This window comes from Pelodiscus sinensis, chromosome 16 (genome assembly GCF_049634645.1).
Source record: "Pelodiscus sinensis isolate JC-2024 chromosome 16, ASM4963464v1, whole genome shotgun sequence".
NCBI lineage: Eukaryota > Metazoa > Chordata > Testudines > Trionychidae > Pelodiscus > Pelodiscus sinensis.
Window position 1 is genome coordinate 649,871 of NC_134726.1, and position 26,884 is coordinate 676,754.

The 26,884-nt window shown below is 45.0% G+C and overlaps 2 protein-coding genes across 8 annotated transcripts in view; both read right to left on the reverse strand.

Moving 5' to 3' along the window:
- Nucleotides 1–771: 771 nt before the first annotated feature.
- Nucleotides 772–9,262, reverse strand: JPT2 (Jupiter microtubule associated homolog 2). Its single transcript, XM_075898982.1, has 5 exons — nucleotides 9,103–9,262; nucleotides 7,686–7,834; nucleotides 5,485–5,627; nucleotides 5,192–5,240; nucleotides 772–3,245 (listed from the first exon to the last, which is right to left on the reverse strand). The coding sequence occupies exons 1-5, from the start codon at nucleotides 9,144–9,146 to the stop codon at nucleotides 3,073–3,075; spliced, it is 558 nt and encodes a 185-aa protein (XP_075755097.1). The 5' UTR covers nucleotides 9,147–9,262; the 3' UTR covers nucleotides 772–3,072.
- A 12,433-nt stretch (nucleotides 9,263–21,695) lies between these two features.
- CRAMP1 (cramped chromatin regulator 1) overlaps nucleotides 21,696–26,884 on the reverse strand; it is an 84,143-nt gene continuing 78,954 nt past the window's right edge. For all 7 annotated transcript variants that reach the window (XM_075898994.1, XM_075898992.1, XM_075898991.1 and 4 more), the window contains one exon: nucleotides 21,696–26,218. In XM_075898994.1, coding sequence (XP_075755109.1) covers nucleotides 26,054–26,218 — 165 coding nt within the window. In that variant the 3' untranslated portion in view covers nucleotides 21,696–26,053. The remainder of the gene's footprint in view (nucleotides 26,219–26,884) is intronic.

Below are 26,884 nucleotides of genomic sequence, written 5' to 3' on the forward strand. Positions count from 1 at the left end.
AAGATCCGGTATCCTTGGCCACTGCAACAGGCACAGGTGGAGGAGGCCTGCATGTCCCCTGGCTCGGGGACAAACTCTGAAACATAGTAGAGAGCTGTCCTGTCTGTTCTCCGCCCCTGCCAGCCCACTGGCATTATAGTTGTCCCTGTCCCCATCCCCGTCCCCATCCCCATCCCCGGTCCTTCCATAGAATAATTCCCTCTTCTCAGACTCCTCCCTTTCCATTTTATGAAAAGCAGTCAGATTCCACCCCCACCATTCTCCTGCACGACCAAACCCAGCCCTTGCTTTAAGTTATGAGAGGTTGGTAGTACCATTTTAAGAGTTCTTGGACAGACTCAGATGGCCAGACAGATGCACAGTTTTATAATATGTAACTGTGGTCATGCATTTACCTTAGTCATTGATGGTAATGTATGGCTTACCTCCACTGTTTGTACTCAATTTTCTACCAGTGTATTAATTTTAATATTTAAATCTTATTTCATAAGTGCACAGTCTCTTACCTAAAAGGTGTTCCACCAAGCGATGAAGTAGTAGAGCTTGGTCTTACCAGCAGTATTTAGATGAAGTTCAGTTTGAAGTTGAAATATGGATCCCTCATTGTTTACAGCATTCCAGCTATGCACAAAGCAATACCTTTGAGAGAGTGCCTGCATTTTTCACCTTAAGTCACAATTTCTCTCAAACTGCCACGCTAACTAATTTACCTGGAGTTGGATGTGTCATGGTCTCAGAGTATCTAGTCTACAGAACAAAAACAGCTAAATATACAAGGAGAGTTTTATGCCCTTACATTTGTTCCAATAAAGAAAAGGCTACAAGTATGAATTTTCACAAATACGAATCAATGTGTAGAGACAAGTGTAGACACTCAGTAGCAAAGTAATTAAAGGCAACATCAGACAATTTTAAGGTTTATGGAAAAGGAGACAAGACAGCAGAAAAAAACTCATCTAAAAAGACACTGTTGGAAGCTGCTGCACTTTCATTCTTTATCCATTATAGAGGATGCTAGTGCAAATTTTGATTCCAGGCCTGCTCCAGGATAACTGCTTCTCTAACAAGGAGGCAAGCCTGCCACCCCATTTAAGAGGATAAAGCACCTTTACAGTTAGCTAGGGTAGGAAGGAGAAGTGTTTGAGAAACCTTATTGTATTACACAAGAAATGTTATAGAATTTGATCACAGGCTAAAGTGTTTTTTAGAGACCAAACAGTAACTTATTTACAGGAGTACCCAGCTACACACAGTGAAATAACAAAATACTGTGATTTATTGAGAAGTTCATGATTTATCAATTAACACAAAGTTCCATTCCCTTTCTGCCCCTGTTAAAAATGAAGTGTCCTTATCAACTCAGACTTGAGACACTGATCAAAGGATGTAATCCAATGAGGTAACTGCTAGCCAATACCATGAAGACAAGTCCACTGTAGTTTAGACTTCACTGGAAAGTGCTGTTCAAAACAAGCCTTGTACAAATCACACTGATACTTCAGCTCCAGTTAGTCTGTAAGATACCAAGCTTTGAGTCTAAGCTCACTGACTTGCCCAAACAAACCCTTCAAAACGAAGCCAGGGCAGAAGAGTGGGCTTGGGGAATGAATTCAGACACTCTACCACCACCAGCTGCTGGGTCTCCTGGACTGGATTGTGAATATACTCTAGCCCATAGATGGCCAACAGGCTGGGAGTTTGAAACCCGACTTATTAACTGAACCAGATAAGCAAGAGAGGAACAGCAGCTAGGAGCTGTTTTAGATTTGTATCCCCGCAATATAACAGATGTATTGGGATTAACCTCCCTCAGTATCGATCATCATTCTCTTACAACAGAGAGCCAAGCCTCTTGTGGGACAGAGGCACAGCAGGTATTAAGATTTCTGCCACATCCACCCTGTAAAAAGGGGATTTTCACTTCTGTAAGCTAAACAGCATCTTTGACAGGCACTTCAACAGTTACTATGACCTCTAACCTATTGTAGCACCTAGCCAAGACACAGAATAGTTTGTCACAAACAGTTTTCAATGAACCTGGGTTAGAACAGGGACTGGTACATGGAGCCATTCTGTAGAAAAGGACACTTGATCTTTGGTGTTCCTGAACTGCTCTGTGTAATCAGTGCTTTTTTTTAACCTATTACAAGTGACCAACAGCCTAAGCATCTAGTGTTATCAACTACTGACACTTTGGATATACTTGAGGAAAGTCCAGTCAGATTTAGCAACTGAAATTTGAGAACCCTCTTTCAACCACAGCCATCCCCCAACCCCACATACTCAATTATAGGAAACAATGTACATTTCTGGAAACAATTCATAACAGTCAGTGTGTCAGAAGAGTACTGCAATAATCCTTAGAGTGTCCCAAGCAGATGAACAGGACTAGAGCCTCAAGACAGCTATACCAGTATGTGTGGACAGTCCAAGTTGCTCATCCTTTACTACCAAGCAATAACTGAGGCAGTCAAAGGCAACCACGGCTAACAGAGGAGGTTTCACTAACAAAGTCAGCACAGAAACAAAAACACAAATCTACTGTACTATGGAGGATACAAGTGGAACAGTCCATTATTTCTGCAGGACAGCAGGAGGAAAAACCCTGCAAAAACTAAAGCATCTGTAACATGAGGCTGGTGATAGAACATTAAAGCTGGCTAACTAGAAATCTGAGGTGGCTGTCAAATCTAATTTTACACTACTGTAGTTTGTCAAAGTTCTTTAATTGTGTGTGCACCCAAGTCCAAATGCTTCGGTCCAAGAGTCTGAGCTACTAACCGGCTGCAAGCTTAACAGTATTTTTAAATGCTCACCATAAAGGGACACTCCTCTTGCATCTATTTGAGCTGTCCTGCAGAACTCTGCACTGTCTAGCACCTAAGTCTTTAGTTATTTCCATAAGCACCATAACTAAGAGGTTTTACAGTAGACTTGAACATCAGGGTGTTCTCGCTTTAGATTAGGTGAGTCAAAGTTCTCATCCTCCTGCCTAAAGCATCTGTCGCCAAACAAGTAATTGAAAACAAACTCAAGTTTCTGTGCTGACTCCATTAGTGAAAGTCAATGTTCCTAATAGAATGCAATGCTGGATTTGCCACCAGGGGGATTGAGGACTTTGTTGTGTGACCGTGGCCTTGGCCCCAGTCTGGGCTCATGATCATCTATCTTGGGGCCTGGCTCTTCTTTCCCAAGATCTCTCTTCTCACCTCTGTCTTCCATCTGTGGTTTGCTGATTTCTGTAGCTGTATGACAACAAGGGACGTTAGACCAGTTACACTGCCATGCAGTAACATTGCCTCATAAGAACAACTCACATTATGCTCTCACCAAGCAGCTAGTAATGGAGCAATAATGCATTCTGGGAAAATGAGTTACTCCTCAGCTACCGTTGAGGAAGGCCAGAATGGCACATTATGAATGGGAGAGAAGGAGGAACAGCTTACCACATGCTGTATATCTTAATTGCAAATTTCTTCACTTAAAGATCATTCCACTCAAGATTCAGATACATTAGGGGGGTGTGTAGTCTACATGGCTTCGTCGACAGAACCATGTAGATGAGTTTACTAGACATAGCAAAATGAAGTGGCGATTTAAATAATTGCTGCTTCATTTACATGAAAATGACCGCCGTGCTGTGCCGATCAGCTGATTGTCGGCACAGCGCCGTAGTCTAGACAGGGATCAGCCGACCCCAGCACCCTTTGTCGTCAGATCCTGCAAGCATAAAGGATCTGACAACAAAGGGTGCTGCAGCGCTGTGCCAACAATCAGCTGATTGGCACAGCACGAGCCATTTTGATGTAAATGAAGCAGCGATTATTTAAATCGCCACTTCATTTTGCTATGTCTAGTAAACTCATCTACATGGCTCCGTTGACAGAGCCATGCAGTCTAGACACACCCTACCAGAACAACTGCTGCCTGAGACAAAGCTACAGAAATGGGAGTTACGTCTGAATTTCTTCAGTTAACTTGTCCTTGCTGCTTCAGAATAGCTCTCATATTTTAAAAATTTGGGCTTAAGTACAAAAAAAAAAGTTGCCTATACAAACAAGCAGCCCATCTAGGAGACACTTCCCATATCTAGATATCAGCCTAGCATAGGGCCCTCTTCCAATACTTTAGCTAAAGGGAAGCAGTTTAATAGAAGAGATTAGGTGGCTACTTCAGGGTCACATCCAATCCTATTTGCTATCATTGGAACTCATACTAAAAGTCGAACTGCCCAGTTTGAAGTTCTATAGCCATGACTGTTGCCCTGAAAACCAGCATTAGTCTTGTTTATTCTTCCTGTTTGCACAGAAATACTAGAACTGGAAGAGACCTTAAGAGGTCAACAAGTCCAGTCCCCTGCCCTCATGGCAGGATCCAGTACCATCTAGACCAAGGGTTCCCAACCTTTTTCGGTCCCTGTACCCCCTTGGCTTTTAGTAAACCTTCCCATACCCCCTATTCAATATGAAAGGAAATAAATTCTAGACTCTAGAATCCACAACTTTTTTCACTATCACTACTACTTTTGGAATATTTCAATTAGGATAATCAAGTTATTTACCAAATATTCCTCGTACCCCCTTGACAAGCTTCTCGTACCCCCTGGGGGTATGCGTACCCCAGGCTGGGAACCCCTGATCTAGACCCTACCTGATAGAGGTCTATCTAACCTGCTCTTAATATCTCCAGAGATGGAGATTCTACAACCTCCCTAGGCAACTTATTCTAGTGTTTAACCATCCTGACAGGAAGTTTTTACTAATGTCCAACCTAACCCTCCCTTGTTGCAGTTTAAACCCATTGCTTCTTGGTCTATCCTCGGAGGCAATGGAGAACAATTTTTCCTCCCTCCTCGTGACCCCCTTTTAGATACCTGAAAATGGTTATCATATCCCCTCTCAGTCTTCTTTCCAAACTAAACAAGCCCAATTCTTTCTTTCAGTCTTCCTTCATAGGTCATGTTTTCTAGACCTTTAATCATTCTTGTTGCTCTTTGCTGGACCTTCTCCAATTTCTCCACAACTTTCTTGAAATGTGGTGCCCAGAACTGGACACAATACTCTAACTGAGGCCTAATCAGTGCAGAGTAGAGCAGAAGAATTACTTCTCGTGTGTTGCTCATAAAACTCCTCATACACAGGCCAAATTATTCTGCACATCATCTCAGAGAAAAAGGTTTCTCTTGCCTTACCTTTCAGTTCTTTGGGTGCATCTCCTCCCTCTTGTAAGACAATGTGATCCTACAATAAAATCAAGACTGCTTTTTAGGGCTTCAGAGGATATAGATCAACTGCTACTCCACATCAAGATATTTGACTAGAAGAGGGTTGTGGAGGGAGAGCTGATTAATTTTGGGCTGTGAGGCATAATGTAGAATTAACATACTGCACAGCACAAAAGAGCCTTGTTCAGAACATTACTTCTACCCGAAGATAGTAAACTATTTTTCTCTAAACCATTTCATAGGCACCGCATTACAAATACCTTGGGTTTGTTTGGGTGTGCTCGGACAGGGCTGGTGGGTACTGGAGATCCAAAGATATCACTTGTCTTCCCACCAGGTGGATTCATGCGCTGACGAGACTGGACAGGGTTAGGATCCTCGAAAATACCACTTCCTTTTCCCCCTGCAAGATAACTAAGTTACTTGGAAAATGGTTTTAACATTTTGTACTGTGTCCTCCTAACTTTGTTCAGAACTTTTTTTAAAATCTGATCTTAAAGAGAGTCAAATAGCCAAGTTTGAGGTTTTCAGTATCACTAACTGAATCAGTACATTCAGTCCAGAAACCCTAGAACTTTGCTTACTATAATATCCTGAAGATACTTAAGACTTTTGTCACCATGACTCAGAAAACGTTTTGATTTACAGCTGAAGAAGTTTCTTTGTAGGTCATCATTTCAGCTGGAAAAGTCTCTTGCATGGACCCTCCAACTATTGGCCCCCAATACAACATGGTGGCCACATTAAGGAAGAGACCTCTAATTCTCTACTAGGATTGGACAACATGGTGATACCATGTCTATGCCATAACTTTGGCTAGAAAATTGCAGGCCTGAGTTCCTATTAGTAGTTAAGTGTATAATCTCGAGCACTTAAACCTCAATGGGTTATTAAACAGGAAGGGCTGAAAAGTGGCCTATGGTTTTAGGAATTTTTTGTAAAAGCCAAGAGATTTAGGGAAGTTCAATGTAGTAATCTAATTTTACATACTCTTCTAATTCAGGCTTTGTTCAATTCTGTGAAGTAACTTCACTTCAAATGGTATGTTTCTACAATTAACAGACCAATATGGCAGCTAAAAATAGCTATTTATGTAATGCCCCATATTTTCATACTGGCAAGCTTATCACCACTAAAAATATCCATATAACAAAAATTTACACTAAATGTGTAAGAATCATCATCCTTGAATATGTTTACACAGTACAATATCAGTTCCATTTCAAGCTTAAAAAAAGACTATGACAAGGTTTTTGCGACATGACATGTTGCTACCTAGAAACAAAAATAAAAAAGCGACTAAAGCTCACATTAGTTTTGGTCAATGTTTTAAATTTCCCCAATCCCTATATTTAGCAAGGTCAGACGGATGGGCTCATCTGGAGAAAAAGTACTGTATTTACAGCACAAATTCAGGTTACAGCTTAAACACAGCACTCATGATTGAGTGCTCTCTGATTCAGAGCAGATGGGTTTACTGCAGAAGTTCAAACAACTAGCAGCAATGTATAGTTTACAGGGACAGTAACTTTGAAAAAACTCTTACAAAGGACACCACAGGATTTGGTAACACTGGGTGGATAACCCAAACCAATTAGAACTTCTGAACACACTGCCTCTGCATTGGACACTGTCCAACCCTCTAGCAGTGATCTTATGGGGGATGTGTCAGAGAGCCCTGGATACTTAATGAATATGAATGCTTATGAAAATGCACAACTCGAAGATGCTTTATGCAAAATGCATTATGCAACATATCAATGTTAAGTTATAATCTGCAGAATCTATTTTTTGCATGTATCATTCTAACTTGTATGTGAAGTTAGGAGTATGAAGTGTGAATCTAGTTTTAATTCGGACTCTGCTAATTAGGGCCATTCAGGATACTTTAGGAACACAGTGGCTCAGTACTCAACCCAACAACCTGTGAATAGTCTTGTTTGTCCTGTGAGCCTAAACTGTGATTGGTCCCATGGTTGTGATCGTGACACCTACTACTGGACTTCATGTTGCATGTGGTACTTTTCCATGGGGATGGGGCATGCTAAATAAAGGGTCCTGGCCCAGGGGATTAAGAGGCAGTCTATTTAAGGCATGGAAAGTAGTCAGTTTGTGTTTTCAGCTGACCTCGGAAACTGCCTTGCCCACCCTAACATTTATTTGGGGTTTTGGTCCTCTGGGGTCTGCGTTTCTAGATATTGAGCTCTTATAGCAGATCCTCCCAGAGTTGAACTGATTCAGCATTAGGGGAGCACCAAACCCTAACTCTGCTTTGTCTAGGGGAGACCAGAGCTTCTGGCCCAGCAATATATAGTGGCAGGGAACCCCAGAGAGCAGGAAAGCAGGCATCAGTAGCTTGATCAGCATACTAGAGGATAACCCCAAGGGGATTTCTGTGATCCAACCCAGAATCAGCTACATCTCTTCTCAGTGGTTTCCCTGAGGAAACTGGTGTTCTCACCTGGAGGGTTTGTTCTTTTTGGAAAGTTCTGAGGTTCCTCAGCTGCTCCAAAGATGCTAGATGTCATCCTGTGTGGTCTGCTGGAAGATGAAACTTCTTCTGTGCTCCCAAACAGATTACTAGAGCCTCCTCCAGGGGGTTTCAATACTCTGTATTGCAGAATATTACCACATACTGACAGGTGTTAAGTCATTTGAAGTCTTCTGCATTCAATTTCAGGACAATGCAAAAGACTATTTTCATTTGGACTGTTTTCTTTGCAGCCATAAAAGATAAACACTTTTTAAAAAGGGAAAGCTTGCTTTCTGAAGAACCTGAATCTGCCATAGGCGCCAATACTGCAGATAGGCTGGAGCTGGTCTACTGGCTGGTAGCACAAGTCACCTAAAGGAACAAGTTTAACTCTCTGTACTGTTGTACTCATTGTAAAACCTTTAAGTGTTGTTCTTTTAAGTACATTAAGGAGGGGACAAAGCAGGACATGTTGGTTTTTACTCTTTGTAGGACTCAAGGAAGTAGTCCAAAACATTAGTGCCTTTGAAGTTAAATAATCTGAATGATGCGATGAAGTTTGAATACCCAGGCTCACTTCCAAGTAACTAGCTATTCTGTTCAAATACAACTGAAAATTATAACTGAACATTAAAGAGTTAGAGCTTGCTTCCTATAGAAGGTGGCAGGTCTGATCAGTCTGTTAATTTGTTGTATTATGCTGTATGTACTTCCACTGAGATGACTAGTAAGCAGCCAACCAAAAAACCCAAACCAAACCAAACATGTCAGCACATTTGGCTTTTAAGAGATAACCTTGAAAGGGAACAGCATTCAATGGCTGCAGCATTCAGGAGAATTGCATTGGCTCCATTTCCCTTGCGCACACTCCCGCAACACCGCAAGCTCTTTGAATGGGAGCTGCCCTCGCACGGGCTGTCGAGCATCCTGCGCTGGCAGGAGCCCGCAGCGTACGGAAGCGCTGGTTAGCGCGGGCCCCGCGCTCCGACGCTGTGTGCGCAGCGGGCAGGTCGGCCCGAGCAGCGGCGGTACGCGAAGGGTCTGGCCGCTCGGGGCGTGTCGCTCCCTCCCCCACAGTCAACCCGCCACCCTGCATGGCTCCCGCGGGCCCGGGCTCTGCCTACAAACCGCGGGCAGGGCAGCCAATCCGGGGCCCCGGCTCGTGCCGCGAGGGGGCCGGGCCCGCCCGGATGTGAGGGGTCGATCAGCGGCCCGGGCCCAGCAGCGCGGTGCCGCCAGGGCCCCGAGGCAGAGCACGGTCCCGCCGCCCAGACGGCAGGGGGAGGGGCCCGCCCCGGCGGCTCTGAGGGGAAGGGCGGCGCCCCCGGAGCGCGCCCCGAACAAAGCCCCGCGCGGGGGAGGGGAGTCGGGGCCCAGCCCCGGCCTGAGGCGGCCGCCCGGGTACCTGGAGCTGGGCTTGGCGGGCTCGGCCTCCGGCCCCTGGAACATGACGGCGGCGGCCAAGGCCTCGCGCGCTGCTGACTCGATCCGGGGCCCCCGCGCGCTGGGTGAGCTTGGCCTGGCCACCCACACAACAGGTAGCGGCCCGCCCCGCCCTGCAAGCCCATTGGATGGCGTACTCGCCAATCACGTCGTGTAGCCTATGACACGCAGCGCACTCCCACAAAGACCCGCCCAGTGGCCGGAGAGGGAAGCTTTAAAACGCCCGCTCCATGAGTCAGGCTACGCCCTGACCATTGGAGCAATCAGCTGCCATTCAGCAAACGCTTCGTGACCATTGGCCAAAAGGTAGAGGGAGGCGCAGTAGGGCAAGCCTTGCTCTTAAAGGGGACAACCTCTATGCCTAAGCCCCGCCCCCAGTCTGCGTCTTCCCCCCCGCCCCTCCCCCTTGTGGAGGTAGCGGCTCCTGCGCCAGGAGCACCATGGGGCTGGCGCAGCGGCGCGGGCCGAGGGTCCCACCTGCCTCCCTGGCCTCAAACCTGACCCAGCCCCTTGGGCCTGGTCTCATGACTTGTTAAACGCGGGGTTGTCATCCCGCCCCAAGGCTGGGGGCGGGGCTTTTGAAAGTGGGGAGCACCTGGCAGCGCCCCGGGCCAGGGCCAGACCCCTTCCACTTACAGTGCTCCCAGGATCACTTTAAACCTCCCCACGAGCGATCTACCGCCCCCCCTTCTCCTCCTGTCCATCACTTGCTGGCCCCAGCCCTTACCTACACACTGTGATAAACCGTTTATTTTTAAATTGTGATATATAAAATTAAAATCACGTTCATAGTTATGAAATAAATGGTCTGTTTTTTATTCATGCTATTTACATCTAAAATGAAGCATTTATAATTATACATTTTGTGGGGACAGAGTTCTGCAGCTGGGGGCAGGGGAGAGAGACCAGGATTCTGCAGCAGGGGACAGGGTGCCAGTGGGGACAGAGTTCGGGAAGCAGGGATGGGAGTGGGGACAGAGCTTTGTAGCTGGGTACAGGAGAGTGGGGACAGAGTTCTGTAGCTGGCAACAGGGGAGTGGAGTCTGGGGAGCAGGGACAGGGTGCCAGTGGCAGCAGAGTCACCTCCATCTGCCTCCTCCCAGGATTCTCTCTCCCGCCCCCCCCGGGAAGCCAGCACATGCCTCCTCTGGGCCCCCCGCGGCGCAGGGAAACCCCAAGCGTGCATGACCTGGGGCTAACCCCCACCTCCGCGGCGGGGCTAAACCCCCGCGGGGGCCTGCACCAGGGGCAATCCCCACCCCTTCCGCAGCAGGGGCAACCCCCGCAGGCGCCTGCCCTGGGGTCAAACCCCCCTCCCATAGCATGGCACAGCACGGCCAACTCTCTCCCATCCCGCAGCGCGGCCAAACCCCGGGCCCGACTCCCGCAGCCCAGGGACATCCCTGCGCCCAACTCACCCCTCCGCACTCCTCCTCTAGGGCCAACCCCCCCTCCCCCAGCACGCAACAGAGGTGTAGGAGGGGGAGCAGCCAGCGCGCTTCCAGAACCCCCGGCAGTGATGCGAGCTTCAGAGAGGACTTCTGTCCACTCTGCGGGAAGCCAGCACTACACTAGAGGTAGGTAGTGGGGCTTCTCCGGGGTGGAGGGAAAAGGGGGGGGGGGAGTTGCCCGAACGCCTCGCGATTGACTGGTCGAGGCCTCACGATTGACCAGTCGATTGCGATCAACGGGTTGGTGACCACAGATGGACAAGAATGACTATCCTCACTGAAGCAAAGTAGCTCCCTTGGCTTTGCACTGCAGAGGCAACTACTGCGTCACTCTTGAAATTGTTGGGAATAGTGTAATGCTTTGCAAAGATGTAGTTAGAGGACCATGTGGCCACTCAACAGCTGTCACATAGGAAAACTCCCTTGAGAAAGGGCAGTAGCAGCACCTACAGCCTGTTAGAATGGACTCTTGGTGTCGCTAGTAGCGGCTTGTTCTGCACCAAATAGCAATGTACTATGCCCTGAACAATGAGTTTGGAGATGCATTGTGCAGAGAGAGACTCGCCTTTAGAACAATCGGCCACTGAAATCAACAGTTGTTGAGATTTCCAGCAAGGTCGTGTCCTATCGATGTAGAAAACCAGTGCCCTGCGCACATCTAATATGTGAAGTGTAGCGTCATGTTGGGAGGAGGGTGGCTTAGGATAGAAGGTTGGGAGGATGATAAACTCAGCCTTTCACATCAACGAGCCTATTTTTGGCAAGAAGGATGGTTGAGGGTGGAGTATAATCCCGATTTGTAAATACTATATAGGGAAGTGTAGCACAGAGCATGGCAAGCTCCCCCACCCAGCATGCAGATATTATCGCTAACAAGAAGGCAACCTGTCTAGTTTATAGCAACAGAGGGCAGGCTGCCAAGAGCTCTAAGAGTGGTCGTGTTAGGGCATCCAAGACAAATTCTAAATTCCATGGATGAGACGGTTCTCTACGTGGTAGGTGGAGATTAGCCATCCCTTTCACAAACCTAATGATTAGGGGAACGAATACAGAATAGCCCTCTACTGGCTGTAAGAAAGCGCTGATTGCAGCAAGGTGAACCTTGAGAGAAACCAGCGCTAGGTTGGAATGTTTTAAATGCTGGATGTAGTCGAGAATGCGATGAATGGGAGCAGAAGTCAGATCTAGACTGTTATCAGTGCACCAGGAACGAAACATACGCCACTTGTGCAGGTAAGTAGTCCGAGTGGTGGATCTTCTACTCTGGAGCAGGACATGTTTAACATCCTGGGAACAGATCATTTCCGAGTCTCGGAACCACGATGTGAGGTGAAGGTGATCAGGTTTAGGGTGCTAGTGTTCCCTAGTCCTGGGTCAAAAGGTTGGGTAGGTGATAGGGTGGGTGAGGAGACATGCGAAAAAGATAAGGGAGCCATGTCTGATGCAGCCAAAAGGGAGCTATGAGAATTACTGTTGCATTGGCCCTGGAGATCTTTTAAGACTCTCGGTATCATAGGATTTGGGGGAAAGGCATAAAGCAGATGAGCACTCCAGTTGAGGAGGAATGAGTCGCCCAGGAATCTTTGTCCAATGCTTGCTCTCAGGGCCGGCCCGAGCCCTTTTGGCACCCTGCCCCCGGGGCGCACGGCGCATGCGCAGCCCCGCCCCCAGGGAGCATGGCACATGCGCGGCCTGGCCATCGCTGCTGGCGCACGCGCCGAGCCGTACAGGATCCCACGGCCATGGGGGGGAACGGCGCTGCTGGCATCCCGCGCCCCTTACAGCTGCCATCAGGTGTCCCCCATCGGTTGGCGTCCCGGGCAGCTGCCTGGCTCGCCCATGCTTCAGTCCGGCCCTGCTCACTCTGGAATAGTAGTACGGGCATTTCGTATTTTGATATGTGGTGAATAGATCTATAGTCGGGAACCCCCAGATACAGAAGACATCTTGCAGCACCCAATAACGTAGCTCCCACTCGTGGTTCGTAGCAAAATACCTGCTGAACGCATCGGCAGTGATATTGTCTTTGCCAGGTAGGTATGATGCTAAAATCGTTATGTCAAGGCGGATACACCAGTTCCATAGGCGTATTGCCTCTGCACAGAGGGAGCACGATCGATAGACGCCGTCATGTTGTCGGGAAGGAACCTGATGGTGCGGCCTCAGATAAGGGTAAGAAAATGCTTGCATGCATTGAAGACTGCTCTCAATTCTAGGGGGTTGATCCAGTGGGAGGTTTCTCCTATGGATCAGTGGCTCTGAACAAGATGACTGTTGAGATGTGCTCCCCAACCTACCTACCAAGGATGTGTCATTCATAATTTGCATTGTGGGTTGAGGTCAATGGAAAGGAATGCCTTTTAACATGTTGGCAGGGATGGTTCACCCACTCAAGGACTTCACTTTTGATAATACTGTGATTGTCCTGTGAACAACTTGTTTGCTAGGAATGTAGACTGAAACTATCCAGTGCTGAAGCCTGGCATGCACTACAACATATATGGTAGCTGCCATGTGCCCCATGCGTTGAAGGCAGGTAAATACGGAAATTGTGGGGCTCGTGGAGAGGACCTACCAGATCCTAAATAGCCCAAAATCTGTTTAAAGGCAGGTAACTCGGGCAGTAGTTGAATCTAGATGTGCACCGATGAATTACCAAGATTGTTGCAGTCTCATGGATGATTTTGGGAAATTGCTTATGAGGGCAAGGGCTTCAAAGACTGCCCACATCATGTTGGTAGATTGAAGCGCATCATCAAAAAATGGCTCCTTTATCCAATAGTTGTCGAAATAATGGAAGATAATGATCCTGGCTCGGAGGAGGTGGGCCGCTATGACCACAAGTGTCTTTGAAAACACTCTGGGTGCCAAAGACACGCTGAAAGGTAGAACTCAGTATTGAAAGTGTTTGGTTCGGACTACGAATCTCAGGAAGTGCCTGTGTGCTAGATGAACTGTGACATGGAAGTAGGTGTCCTGCAGGTTGAGGGACAGAAACCAATCTCCACTGTCAAGAGCTGGGATAATGGATACTAAGGTCACCATTTTGAATCTCTGTTTTCTAAGGTGTCAGTTGAATCAATGGAGATCTAGGAACAGTCTCCATCCACCCAACTTTTTCTGGGTAAGAAAATAATAGGAATAAAATCCCTTCCCCTTGTACTCTTCAGGTATTCTTTCCACTGTTCCAATGGTAAGGAGACATAGGACCTCGTCTCAATAGAGACTTGTGAGAAGGGTCCGTGAAGGAGGACTGGAAAGATGGAGAAGGAGGAGGGAACTGAAGGGGATCGAGTAACCCAATGTTATTAACTCAAGAACCCATCGATTGGTGATAATGGTGGCCCATTGTTTTTGGAATGGTTGTAAACAGTGATGGAATAACCGAGCCTCTTCGCATTGATGACCAGATAGCGGGATGGCTTGCAGACCCTCAACCAACACATCAAACTTGCTGCCGATTGTTCTGCTGGTTGAACGTCTTGTTCTGTGGGCGTTGTTTTTGCAGATGTTGTCTAGGACGGTGCTGGTCGGTGGCCCCTATATTGAGGGGCCAAGTAAGGAATGGGTCTGTGTCTCTGGTATGGAGTGCAGCGCTTGCATCTGTATGAGGGCATGTACATACTCAATGTTCTTAAAGTAGTTCTCAAGTCCTTACTGGTATGAAGGACCTCATCCGTTTTCTCTGCAAAGAAAAACCGTGAGGCAGTGTACCCTTTCTGCACTACAGATTTTAGGATTTGGCCTTTGTTGTCCGGAAGGTGTTCTATCAGTGTGGTCAATTTTGTGTAATTATCGAAATTATGGTTTGCGAGGAGGACCACAGTTAGCCATCCTCAGTGTTAAAGTAGCTGAGGAATATACTTTTCTACCAAAAAGGTCTAATTTTTTACTTCAGAGGGGTAGCCGAGTTAGTCTGTAACAGGAAAAACTTTAAAAAAGAACAAATAGTCTAGTAACACTTTATAGACTAACAAAACATGTAGATGGTATCATGAGCTATAGAAGTGGGTTGTGCCCACGAAAGCTCATCATACCATCTACAAGTTTTTCCTTTTTAATTTTTTACTGTCTTTCTCGCTGGTATTGTTCCTATATTGTGGGTTCTTGGCCCTCTGCTGTGCCGCATCAACCACGAGAGAGTTGGGTTGAGGGGGCGTGAAGAGGAAATCCATTCCCTTGGCAGGCACAAAATATTTCTTATCAGCCTTTTTGTTAGTTGCTGGTACTGAGGCTTGAGTCTGCCATATATCATCCACCCCTTCTAAGATTTGCCGTGCCCCTTGACGAGGCTCTTTGGACTTTTTTGGGATGGCTGTAGATTTTTTTTAAAGTCGGTGTTGTATCTCAGTGAACTGGACCTCCTGACAGTCCGCCACTTGTTGAAAAAGGTCCTGGAATTGACGGAGCTCATCGGATGGTGATGAGTCCCCAGGGATTACCTCCTCTGTCAGATGAGGACGAGGATGGATCAGTTGGCGAAAGCTCCTGTAGCTGCTTATGGTCCGAGAGCTGACCTTCCTCAGACTCGATGTCCCCAAGACATCGTATACAAATAGGAGTGCCCATCCAACGCAGGCATGGGCTCCCTGCAGGAGTCACATTTTTTGAAACCTGTCAATCCCAGCATGGTTGCCTGTTTTCTTTCTATCCATATCTATCTATAAATAGTTGTTTTTTTTAAAACACTGTAAAACTGTTGACCTTACTGCTAAACTTAACTAAGAACTATTAAGAGAACAACAACTATCTAACAACTAAGAAGTAATTTAACATTTGACAGGATCTGAGGAGAAGAAGCTCACTCAGTCTGTGACCCAAGGATGGTTAGGAGGAACTGGCAGGAGCTGGACCGCCCACTCTAAGAAATGGGTGCATGAGTGATGCACAGGGCTTGACAAACTATGTAATCTACTCGACCATGGCAAGTAGATTACAACCCGGAAGAGCCAGGTTTGGGCATGCGCAGATCGCTGGACAGTGCGGCTGGCGGGCGGGGCTCGCTGCAGCTCGGTGAGCCCTGGTGATGTGCATGTGCGGTCTGGCAGACCACTGCTGAAAAATCTCTGATCTGCAGCACCAAGACAAGCCCGACACCTACAGTGGAGCACCCTTGGGGACACTACTTGAAGAAGAACCTGTTCTTTCTCCACCGAGGGCTGCCCACCTCCTTCCCATAGCAAAGGCACCAGAAAGGACTGAATATGTTGCATTCCAAAGAGAGAAGGCTGGGGTGCAACGGAACGTTCTGTAGAGAGGCACAGAAATCCTGGCTGCAGAAGTTGAGCAGAACTTTATTATAGTAAAATGTATTGAGGCAGCTTCACTTCTTAAAATATCACCCTATACAAACCAATACCAAGGTTTTACAAATACACAGGAGAACAATTTCTGAGTAAAGAAAGAGGCAGTTGCTCACCTCATTTAGTGGCAGGGCAAGTTTTGAAGAAGGGGAGGCCTTCAGGATGTCAGTTTATGCTGTGTTTTAGGCAGCTCTGCCAGAGACATGTCCCCTTTTGAATAGGTCTTAGAAGGATTTGAAGTTATCTCCTGTAGTACAGGGTGTGGGCATTATAGTCTCAGCTGGTGATGACAGGTGTGTAGGAAATATGCTATTGTCCTCTTGTACATTCTCCAAGCCCTCTGTCCTCTTGGGGTGTATCCAGAGCACAGTTCTTGCCTCTGGGGATCCATTGCCTGTGAAGTAGCAGATAGTTGCATTCTATTGAGGGCCCCTGGATCTCAGCCTGGCCAAACAGTAGGAAGGGGAATAGGCAGCATCCATGGGAAGGCTGCCAGACTTGTCCTGGCACCTGAAGTGGTTGAGGCTGTGTAATAGGTTTGAGGAGTGAATGATGGGGCGAGAAGCAGATCTTGTTGTCATCTTCATCACTTGAAAAGGGCAGGACAGGGCTAGTCAGTGTTATTAGTCTGCTAGGCCCTTGATACATAGGAGTATCGTTGGTACCGAAAAGCGGAGTGCTTGGTACTAAGGATATGGCAGAGGCCGCATGGGAAGTAAGTGGCCTCAGTACAGAGATGCTTGGTGCCGTTGTCGGTACCAGCACATAAGTTTGCAAGGAAGGTTCCTTTGGTGCTGGGGGTGCTTTTTACCATTAGGGCATTTTTGTGGAACATGAAGACCTGCAAGGCACCACAGCCACCTGATATTGGTATCGAGAGCCTGCAAGGGCGGCATTTTTTAAAATCTGGAGAGTCTGGCATGGTGGAAATCCCATGAGGGGAAAAGGGTTAACAAAAGACCTGGGGAATAAGGAAATTTTATCTGGAAATATGTAGCAAAGGAGAATTGCTGCATTCTGACATACACCAAAGGTGGCAGAGAAGGAATTGAGGGATGGTTGAGGATGTTTGTCTGTTACCCCTGGCAGAGGTGAAAGACAGCACGGTACGCACATCACCATGCAGAGTACCACTACTGGAAATCTTGATTATAAGTGCAGGAGACAAACTCCTACAGTGGAACACCCACAGGGACACTCCTCAAAGAAGAATTGATAGTCACTTTTGAGAGTGGAACTGCACATTAATATCATCTGGAATTGGCTCCATTTAATGCAAGCTAGATGCTGCCGCCCGTGGCTTCCTGGAAAGAGCTTCTCAAATCAGTAGACTCCATGCAAAACTAAGCAGTTCTTATCTTACTATATATTTTATAAATATGCATCTGTTTGTCCGAGAGTCCGTTTGTTCAAGAATTCCTCCTAAATGGTTAAGACCTAGGACCATCAAAGTTGGTATGCAGGTTCCTCTTATCATAATTTAAAGCAAGTCGACTAGTTGATAAGAACTTCCGCATTCCGCCTTTGAAATGTACAAGAGCCCCAACATTTCAAAGTTGGCCGCTGCTGTGTCCCTGTCCCCTCCCACAGAGCTGGAGCTGTGGGGAACCAGCTTTTAAGCTGGCTCCTTCCTGCACCCTCTTCCTCATCCCTCCCCCTTGCTGCCTCTTTGTGATAGAGGCAGCAAGGGGGGAGGGGGAAGCAACTAGCTGACTAGTGTGTTGACTATCCGCTCAGCTTTTGCTGATCGGATAGTCGACTAGTCGCTTACATCCCTAGGTAATTCTGGGTGCTCTGTGGTACAGTTACACCCACAAATGACCACGGGGAAGAGGGGTCCGCAAGTGCCCCAGCAAGCAGCCACTGGCTGGCAACATGGCCCCCGCCACCTCCAGGGAGCAGCTGGCGGCCACCCCCCATCTTCCCTGAACCCCGCTCCTCCCAACCCCCCTGCCCTGACTCCTGTACCTCCACACCCTGCACCACTCAACCCCCAACCCTGACAATTGCACCCCCACCAGCCCTCTACCCTGAGCATCTCACTTCCCCAAGCCCCTGACTCCTGAACCCACCCCACGCCAGCAGCCCTCTGCCCTGAAGGACCTGAGCAATGCCAGATAAGTCTTCTAGTAACTTATAAAGAGTGCAAACTATGCCATTACATTTTTTCTCTTGTCTCTGGAACACTAAATGTGAGGGAAAACAGGGAGGAAGGAGAGAGAACATTGGATAAAGATTAACATTTATTAATAATTAGGGCTTGATGAGCTCATCTCTGGCCTCGGATTCAGAAATCATACAACCTTCATTCAAGTTTTGCCAAGAAGTAACATGGTCATACCAACATCCCTGGAAATGGAGTGGATTGTACCTCTCGTAGTTTTTAATACTGATGCAGTTTGTGGAGGTGATAGGCCTTAGAATCATAGAACCAGAGCTGGAAGAGACCTCAGAAGGTCATCAAGTCCAGCCCCCTGCTCTAGGCAGGACCAATCCCAACTAAATCAACTCGGCCAGGGCTTTGTCAAGCCCAGACTTAAACACCTCTAGGGATGGAGACATGCAGCGTGACCAAGCTGCTCATTGTACCTCCAATTTTAAGAAAACAGCAGAATGGTAGGATGCTCTGGGCTTCAGCAGACACAGCTTTAAAACAGAAGTAGCCAGACTGTCAGTTTCCAGAGGCTCTCTAGCCAGGCTCCAATGAGCTCATGAAAGTTCAGGAAGCCAAGGCTTGCACTGCATTTTTAACCAAAACCCCCACATTTGGCTGGATGTTAAATTACAGTAGTTTAAATGTAGTTGAGGACCTTTGTAAACAATATATTTCAAGAAATGAATTCATAAGCTGTCCAATTGCTACATTTATTTTGGAGGGAAGGAGAAAATGAACTACACACTCCCTATATCTGCAACAGCCTCTATCTCTGTCCCTCTTCCAGTCCTGACATTGTACTTCAGTCCTGACTTACTGCATCCCCTGCTCCTATCATGCTAGCCTCACGCAATGTAGGTGGTAAGGACAGAAATGAAGGAAGGCATGACAAGATTTGGTCTCATCTTTGACATAGGGAGTAAAGGAGTCAAGCCTGGGTCACAAGCAAGATGGTGGAGAAAACAACTGAGGTGGAAAAATGAGCTTAGGCTTGGCCGTACGTTGCTCTGGTAGAATGTACTTGATCAGCTTGTGGACTGATAGTCTTGCTAATGTATACCAGGGCTTGGTGCAGTCTAGTTCATGCTGAATGCAAATTGGATTGTAAATGCCTTTCTTCTGATTCCCCCAAAATACAAGAAGCCAGTGGTCTTATGGCCAAATTCAGACATGCCTTTTGTGATGTACATTAGATCCCCCATATACATTATAGTGATGCATAAAAGAGATTAAGCAAATTTGTGCTAAAATGGGTTGCACGGTGATCAACTTTCATCAGTTAGTTCTTACAGAGAAGAGGCCTTCCTACAAAACATAGGATCTTCCTTCCACTTGTCAGGTGAAAAAAGTGAAGTGAAACAGCAGAGGGGAACTCCAAGGCTACATCTACACTGGCCCCTTTTCCGGAAGGGGCATGTAAATTTCACTAGTCGTCGTAGGGAAATCCGCGGGGGATTTAAATATCCCCCGCGGCATTTAAATAAAAATGTCCGCCGCTTTTTTCCGGCTTTTAAAAAAGCCGGAAAAGAGCGTCTAGACTGGCCCCGATCCTCCGGGAAAAAGTGCCCTTTTCCGGAGGCTCTTATTCTTACTTCAAAGTAAGAATAAGAGCCTCCGGAAAAGGGCACTTTTTCTGGAGGATCGGGGCCAGTCTAGACGCTCTTTTCCGGCTTTTTTAAAAGCCGGAAAAAAGCGGCGGACATTTTTATTTAAATGCCGCGGGGGATATTTAAATCCCCCGCGGATTTCCCTACGACGACTAGTGAAATTTACATGCCCCTTCCGGAAAAGGGGCCAGTGTAGACGTAGCCCAAGATTGAGTTACTGTAAAGAATAGTTTTAGAAGCACTCTGCTGCCTCCCCCCACAAATGTCAAGAGCAAATCCACTGAAAGATCCTCCTTACCTACTCACCCTAAATGCACACCAAAAAGGCATACCTAGAATTCCTTCAGTTGCAGCTTAGACTAAGTTTTTCTCTGGCCATTAGATGATCACAGGCTTAAAAGTTCAATCCTATCACTGCTTTTGTAAGCAGCATTTGACAGTGTTGGCAGGAGAATAACTGTCACAAGGAACCTTGTTTCATAAAATGTAATTGTATCTAGGCAATAAATCACAGGCAATTTTGTTGCTAAGATACTAGAAGAAGTTTTGATGAAAGCTTGTACCTGGGGATCACTTTAATGGAAGATCTTCCGTCCTCATCTTCCTGAGCACTGCCCTAGGCTTTTGTTATTTTTCTCCATTGTAAAACAACATTCAGGTTCACTTACTACACAGGCTTCATGGTTTATGACACACTACCTTAAAGATAGCTATCCCTCTTCTCTTCTTTCTCTGTAATACGTAATGGAGGGGCTTCTTTGGAAGAAAAAGAAGTATTAACAAAAAATACAAAATTATTAGGTTTTATTTATATTCTCTGCCACTCCTTCCCCCTGCCCCTCCTCAAAAAAAAATCAAATCTAGAGCTTTTGGAAGTTTTGTTCAGATGGCACAAAACCAAATACCTCAATTGCAGGACTCTAAACTGTAAAACTGAATAAGTACAGGCATGACATTAAGAATATAAGAATGACTAGGGTTAAGAGCAACAAGAAATGTGTTATAGGGAGTTTGAACTTTTTTGTAGAATGGAATGTATCTTAAGGTACTTTTATACTGGGACAGGCAGGAAAATTATTCCAAATTAACCACGTTAAACCACATTAAGACTCTACATGGACACTCGCCTGACATTAAAATCCTTTTAATTCAGTTCAACTTAATTCCTGTGAATTAACTAAACCAAATTAAGACCATTGTAATTCCAAATGAGTGCCTACACAACTGTTAATGTCACTGAATGAATGTACTTTAGATTTACAACTTTATTTAATCTGGATTAATTTACCTAAATTCCTCAGTCTAGATGAACCCTTAGTGATCCAGATACTTGACCTACTCCCTTTTCCAGCTGAACATTCCACCACCTCTCTCATTTATCCAGCTTTGTTTATCACCACAGGGCAACTACAACGATTGCTTATATGTAGGAAAAGTAATAGTATGAAGGTAACTTTCAACTATGATGTAGAGCAGCTGGAAAAAGGGGACAGGATTATGTGACCAGACGGCTCCTTGAAGCCTCTAGTTGTCCATATAACTCAGGTAAGGACCAATGTTGCTAAGACTGATGAGAGTGGGGAGGGGAGTTGTAAGATACTGATCTCACCCTGATCTTCTAGACAGAAGGGGTGAAAAATTGTAGCCACACCAAAATCAATAGGAATTTCACTTCAATGGAGCCAGGAATTCACCCCAAGAATTTAAATTTTGAGGACAAATCTCAATTACATTGTCTCCAATGGGTAGAGCCTATCTACCTTGCACGGATACAAAATTTGTATCTGCATCTGCAAAAATGAGCCACAGATATCTACTTTATATCTGCAGGTATCTTCACATTTGCAGGGTTCTAGACACAAAATTTGTAGCTGCATCCATATTCGCAAAAATGAGCTGTGGCTAGACATGGATATAAAGTGTGGCTATAACCCTAATAGGAGCACCAGTCACTACAAAGTAAATACTGTTAAAAACTCAAAAAACCTTAATAGACTACAAGGCAGAAACTGTACATGTAACAAATATCTGAACACCTGTTAGACCAAGTATTAGTATGTATTTATGCACAATAAAAACAGCTTTACAAGTTGAATTGGAAATTTAAACAGAAGTTTAACAGCTTTTGTATATTATATTAAATAAACAAAACACCTTTTTCCAAAATTGGTAAAGAATAAATAATATAATTTACAATATGATACAAAAAATAATCAGTAGGGACAGTCATTCTGCTTTATACATACACTATATATGTATATTTATAATCTATAAAACAAATTCACATCTCAAACAAGCCAAAAACCTTAGATGATATGGCTTAACTATTATTAAAAGAAACAGCAATAAATTTTGCTGCCAAACCAAAAGCTCTAAAGCCAGTTATCATGTTCCAGTAACAAATGATAACTTATTGCCGTAGTGCTTGCCAAGGTTTCACTTATTTAATATTTATAAACCATTGTGAACTCAGGAGATTTAAAGGTTGAAAAGGTTTAAAAAGTGCAGCACTTTCCTTATAAATGCATTGGAATTTTGAGTGTAAAAAAATGCAACAGTAATTTCCACTGCGGGATTGGCAGAGTCAGTAGAGGAGCTTTCCTGGCAGATTAGGTGTGGTCCAAGCTATATAATTTAATTTAGAAATATAAATAAGGAGGGTGCCAAGGAAAAGTTAAACGATGCCATTTTAAAAACCAATTAAAATTCCTATGCTTGGTGGATTTAGTGATAAAAGGACAGAATGAATTGTTTGGCTGAGCAGAATCTAACACTCTAGTAGCTGGCCCATCACTAAGTACACAACACGCAGAAAGAGGTGGCTGTAGTATTGCTTTATACCCAGATTACGATGACAAATTTATGTTTATATTCCCTTAGGGGAATATAAGGAAGCCAGTTACATCATTTCATGTACGCTCATAGACTTGGCACCCAAACAACTGAAGTTAAAAAGAAAGACCCTAAACGCTCAGTCAGAGCACAAGCTTTCTAGGAACTAACACAACAAAAAAATGGAGGTTTTCAATGTCCATTCTCACCTCCAGCCTCCTCACAGTGCCTTGTACAGGTCTGAAGATAAGTGTTACTTGCCTGAAACAATCCTGCTTGCAGTTGACTAGCAAGTCACTTGAACATCTGTTCTGGAGAAGATTATAGTCACCAAAGTTGTTCTGATACAGCACAATTCAAATTTTATTTTCCTACTTTGAACCTGAAGAAGTCCAGCATACTCTGGGGCATCTGCTAGCAATCTGCCAATTCCTACAGAAAGCCTTCTTCCACTGTGTGCTACAAAGCAATTTTGCCAAGTTACTAATGTCTGTATTGATCTGAATTTATCATTATATCCAAGTTTTTCATCAGGGAAAACTTTGAAACGAGAAACTTCGATTTAGTTGGGTTTTGCTATTATAATGTAATACACAGGGTATCCAACATTCCTGAATCAGAGATCAGATAGAGCAGGTGGGAATATTCTGTACACTGGAAATATCAGAAAGAGGGGAGGGAAGGAGGTGGCCATGGAGAAAGTAGAGGATGTTCAAATATGTGTTTATAAGAATTTTTTAAAAGGTTAACCAAATTTTTACCATAGAATTTCTGGGTGCTGAATGATGGCTCTGCCTATTCTATGCATCTGCCTCCCTACCTACCACCTAGCACTCCTGTTCTGTCTTGAGAAGGTCAGAATATTAAAATGTGCTGGCTTCATAGATTATAAGCAATACCCACTATATGAGCTTCTTTCTCTAATGGTTGTTTTTCTTGTAGCAAGGCATATGGGCTACAGACAGCTCCCTGCATTCTGGTGACAGACTCATAAACAGATCTGGGTGAAATCCTATTATCAATAGCTGTTTTGGGGACATGGAGGAAGACTGCAGTAATCAAATATATTTGCCAGCATAAGGCTAACCTCTCACCATTTAAGAAATGAAAACCAACTAGAGATTCAGATTTGTTGCATCTGACTAAAACTTGTCATGTGTCCTTCTAAATGTTACTATGTTTAGATAATCCATTATAATCCATCTATACTAGGAAGCCTCAGTTTTGCTAACATGGGTTAGCAGAAGTATTTCTGGAGAAAACAGACAGAACTACTAATGTGGGTAGTCAAAACTAGGAATTGGTGCTTTAAGAAAGACTGGACTGAAAGACATCTGAACTACAATAATCACTGGAAAGATTAAAACAGTATAATTAATGGAAATACTAGTTTCTACCAAGTGTGAACCCTTCAGAAATAAATATGCATGACTAAGTGTATGTTTGTCTGGAAACCTCAAATATGCTTGTATTCTAGAACTGTGAGAAGCCCTACAATTTGTAAATGGCTTCTGGAATACATATTCTGAGAGGATAGGTTCCAGGTGACCCAAAGCTAAAGCAGGGAATTAGCTTATTAATATGAAAACTGTCCCCTCTTAGCGTGCTGACCCATGGCTTGCTAGTAATGTAGATGTGAGTCCCTGAAGGAATACCCAGTTATACCAATGTTGTGTCTAACTGGGCAGGTGGCTCCCACATCCAAGAGGAGAATGAAGCAACCAGACACCAGGCATCCTGCAACATGAACCAAACAAGTGTCCTCCAAATCTTGCCACCCATTAGAGAAGGAGATAAACAATCCTGTTCTGGATCATCAAGTATGATCATCAGAAAACTGGTTAAATTTTATCTTAAAGCACAAGGCAAAGAATATACCAACCAATATAAAAAAAGTCTAATGGGGTAAGGGTAAAACGACAGGGAACACTGTATATCCAACCAGTGCTTTGTGGGCAACACTGTCACAAGACTCCCAGTCAAATGTTTTGTAGGAGTAAGTAAGTAAAGCCACATCCAGAGCATAGTGCATTTTAAGAAAAAGAAGCCCTCGTAATGGCCTTAAGGATAGACGGTTTGTGTGTTATTCATATACACACAGTGTGTGTGTGTGTGTGTCTGTGTGTTTGTGTAAAAAAATATAAAAGTTTGAGGTTTATATAGGACTGACTCCTACGACAGCTTCAGAGCTACTTAAAATAGTCAAGATGAATCTTTTTACTGGGGGGTACAGATAAATGCTTTAAACACAAGCAAGTAAAAGTATCCTTCTTAAGACTGATGGGAAAAGATCTGGAAGAAGGAAGTATCCTGAGCAATTAGAAGAAAAAGAAAAGCCAACTGTAAAGGAAGTAACGTTACTAGAACGCCTTTGGACGTGCTGAAATCAGGACCTGGGTCTTTCAGGCATTAAAATGCAATACAACAGAAACATATAACAGTGCCAGAGAGGGACGACAGTGAGAAACGATGTTCTGGGGTACTACCGAGCACCCAGAATTAGCTAGGCAAGGACAGAGTGGAGAGTTCAGTTGAAGTTGAGACTGGATACCTCTCCTCCTCATTTGCAAGGCAAGATGGATTTCAACAATCTGAGTTTTAAAATATTTGTACCTTTAAATGAACATTATTCTTTTGTATCTCACTGCCCATAAGAATCCTCAATGAGATGATTGATCTGGTTTATGTGGAGAAAGATGGGGATATATGGGTTTCCTAACAAAAAACTACCAAGACAAAGATTTAAGAGTGATTCCAGGGAGACTCCTTTCTGCAATGTTTCCTCTCTTGATAAGTAACCATCTCTTTAGGGAAAACACTCTCATAGGTGGTGGTGTGTGTGTGTGTCACTGTCCAATGCAATGAAAAATACTGTCAGCCTGCTAAAAAGAGTAGATACAATCAGAAGAATGGTGGCTGTGACAGAGTAGGATTTACAAAAAACAAAAAACAAGAATGCAGGCATCTACCTGTCTGGAATGTTCATAAAACAAGGAGTAGCCAAAGAAACAATGTATAAAATGGCAACACCAGCATTGCAGAATAATGGTGCCTTTCAGGGGAGTGCAAGAAACTTCAGTTTGACTGATATGACAATCGTGCAGAGCAGGATGTTTCAGAATGCGAATAGGAGGAGGATTTCGGTCTCCCTCCACCCCTCAGTCTCAACATGGATTGCAAATCATGGGAAGCTGATCATCATGCAAAAAACAAGATTCACATTGAAGAAGTTTCCAGCCATATTCTTGCCTAAGCTTCTTGCCTAGGCCATGCCAAAGTACAAATCCCGGACCATCTCAAACTCATTTATTCACCATCTCATATCACTGATGCAGACACATCACTCCCTGTAATAATGTTCCACATTGTTCCCCAACATATTGCACATTCTAGGACTTGCAGATATTTGTTCAGACCTCTAAAGACAACGCTGTTCTTCTAGAAAGGTGGGCACTGGTTGAGGGCATTTGGACATCATTTGCATATCCTCCACTTGCCTCCCAAATCCAGTACAATAAGTTCCACTAAGATGAACAGTCTCCACCAGCCTACTGGTCTCTTATGCTCACTGTGAGAGATCACCAATTGGGGGGCCACCGCCTCCTCCATCAAAGAGGATTTCCCTACGAGTTGGCTCAGGTATTGATAGCTCCTGGGCAAGATCGTTGAAACGAGAGATGTAATCTATGCTGTTCTCATTCATCATGCAAGCCAGCTGGGAATCCACAACCTAGAAGATGGATATGAAGAAAGAAACCCACAGGTCAGCAGAGGTTTGTCACATTCATCTAGGTTGGAGAGTAACACTTGTCTGTGACTGCTAAGGGGTCAGATGATACAAGCGGAGATCAGGGACACATAGGAAGACACAAGGTCTTCACCTCCATTTTATCTGTTCCAATGCAGCTCAACTTGGCAGTTACCTGCTGGCTCCATGAAATGAACTACTAGCCTCAATCCAATTTTAATGATGTGTCCACCTTACAAAAAATTCCAGAGTTATCTGTTTGTGGCCACCTTAGCAAGAGCCTAAGAGGGAATGGGGCGTCCCAACGAAACCTTGACAACTGAACCTCTGGATCAGCAACAAGGGACAGTGGCAGAGCGATATGGGGGGGGGGGGAGGTATGCCTTCACAGCTTCTGCCTGCACTGTACCTGTTCTCGACATAAACAAGATTTCCCTCTCCATAGCCCTTGATAACAGGCCTTTCAGAACCATATTTTCGTTAAGACTGTTATTAAACTGTGGTGGCTGGCTTCCTACCCCCCACCCCACCCTGTGACATCTTGCTTAAAGTAACAGCTCACATACTGCGTTAACCAGGTGACTGCACTAGGTCAGTTGCATTCTATTCTACAAGCTCTGTGTTAACATGCTTTGGAGGCTTGATTCA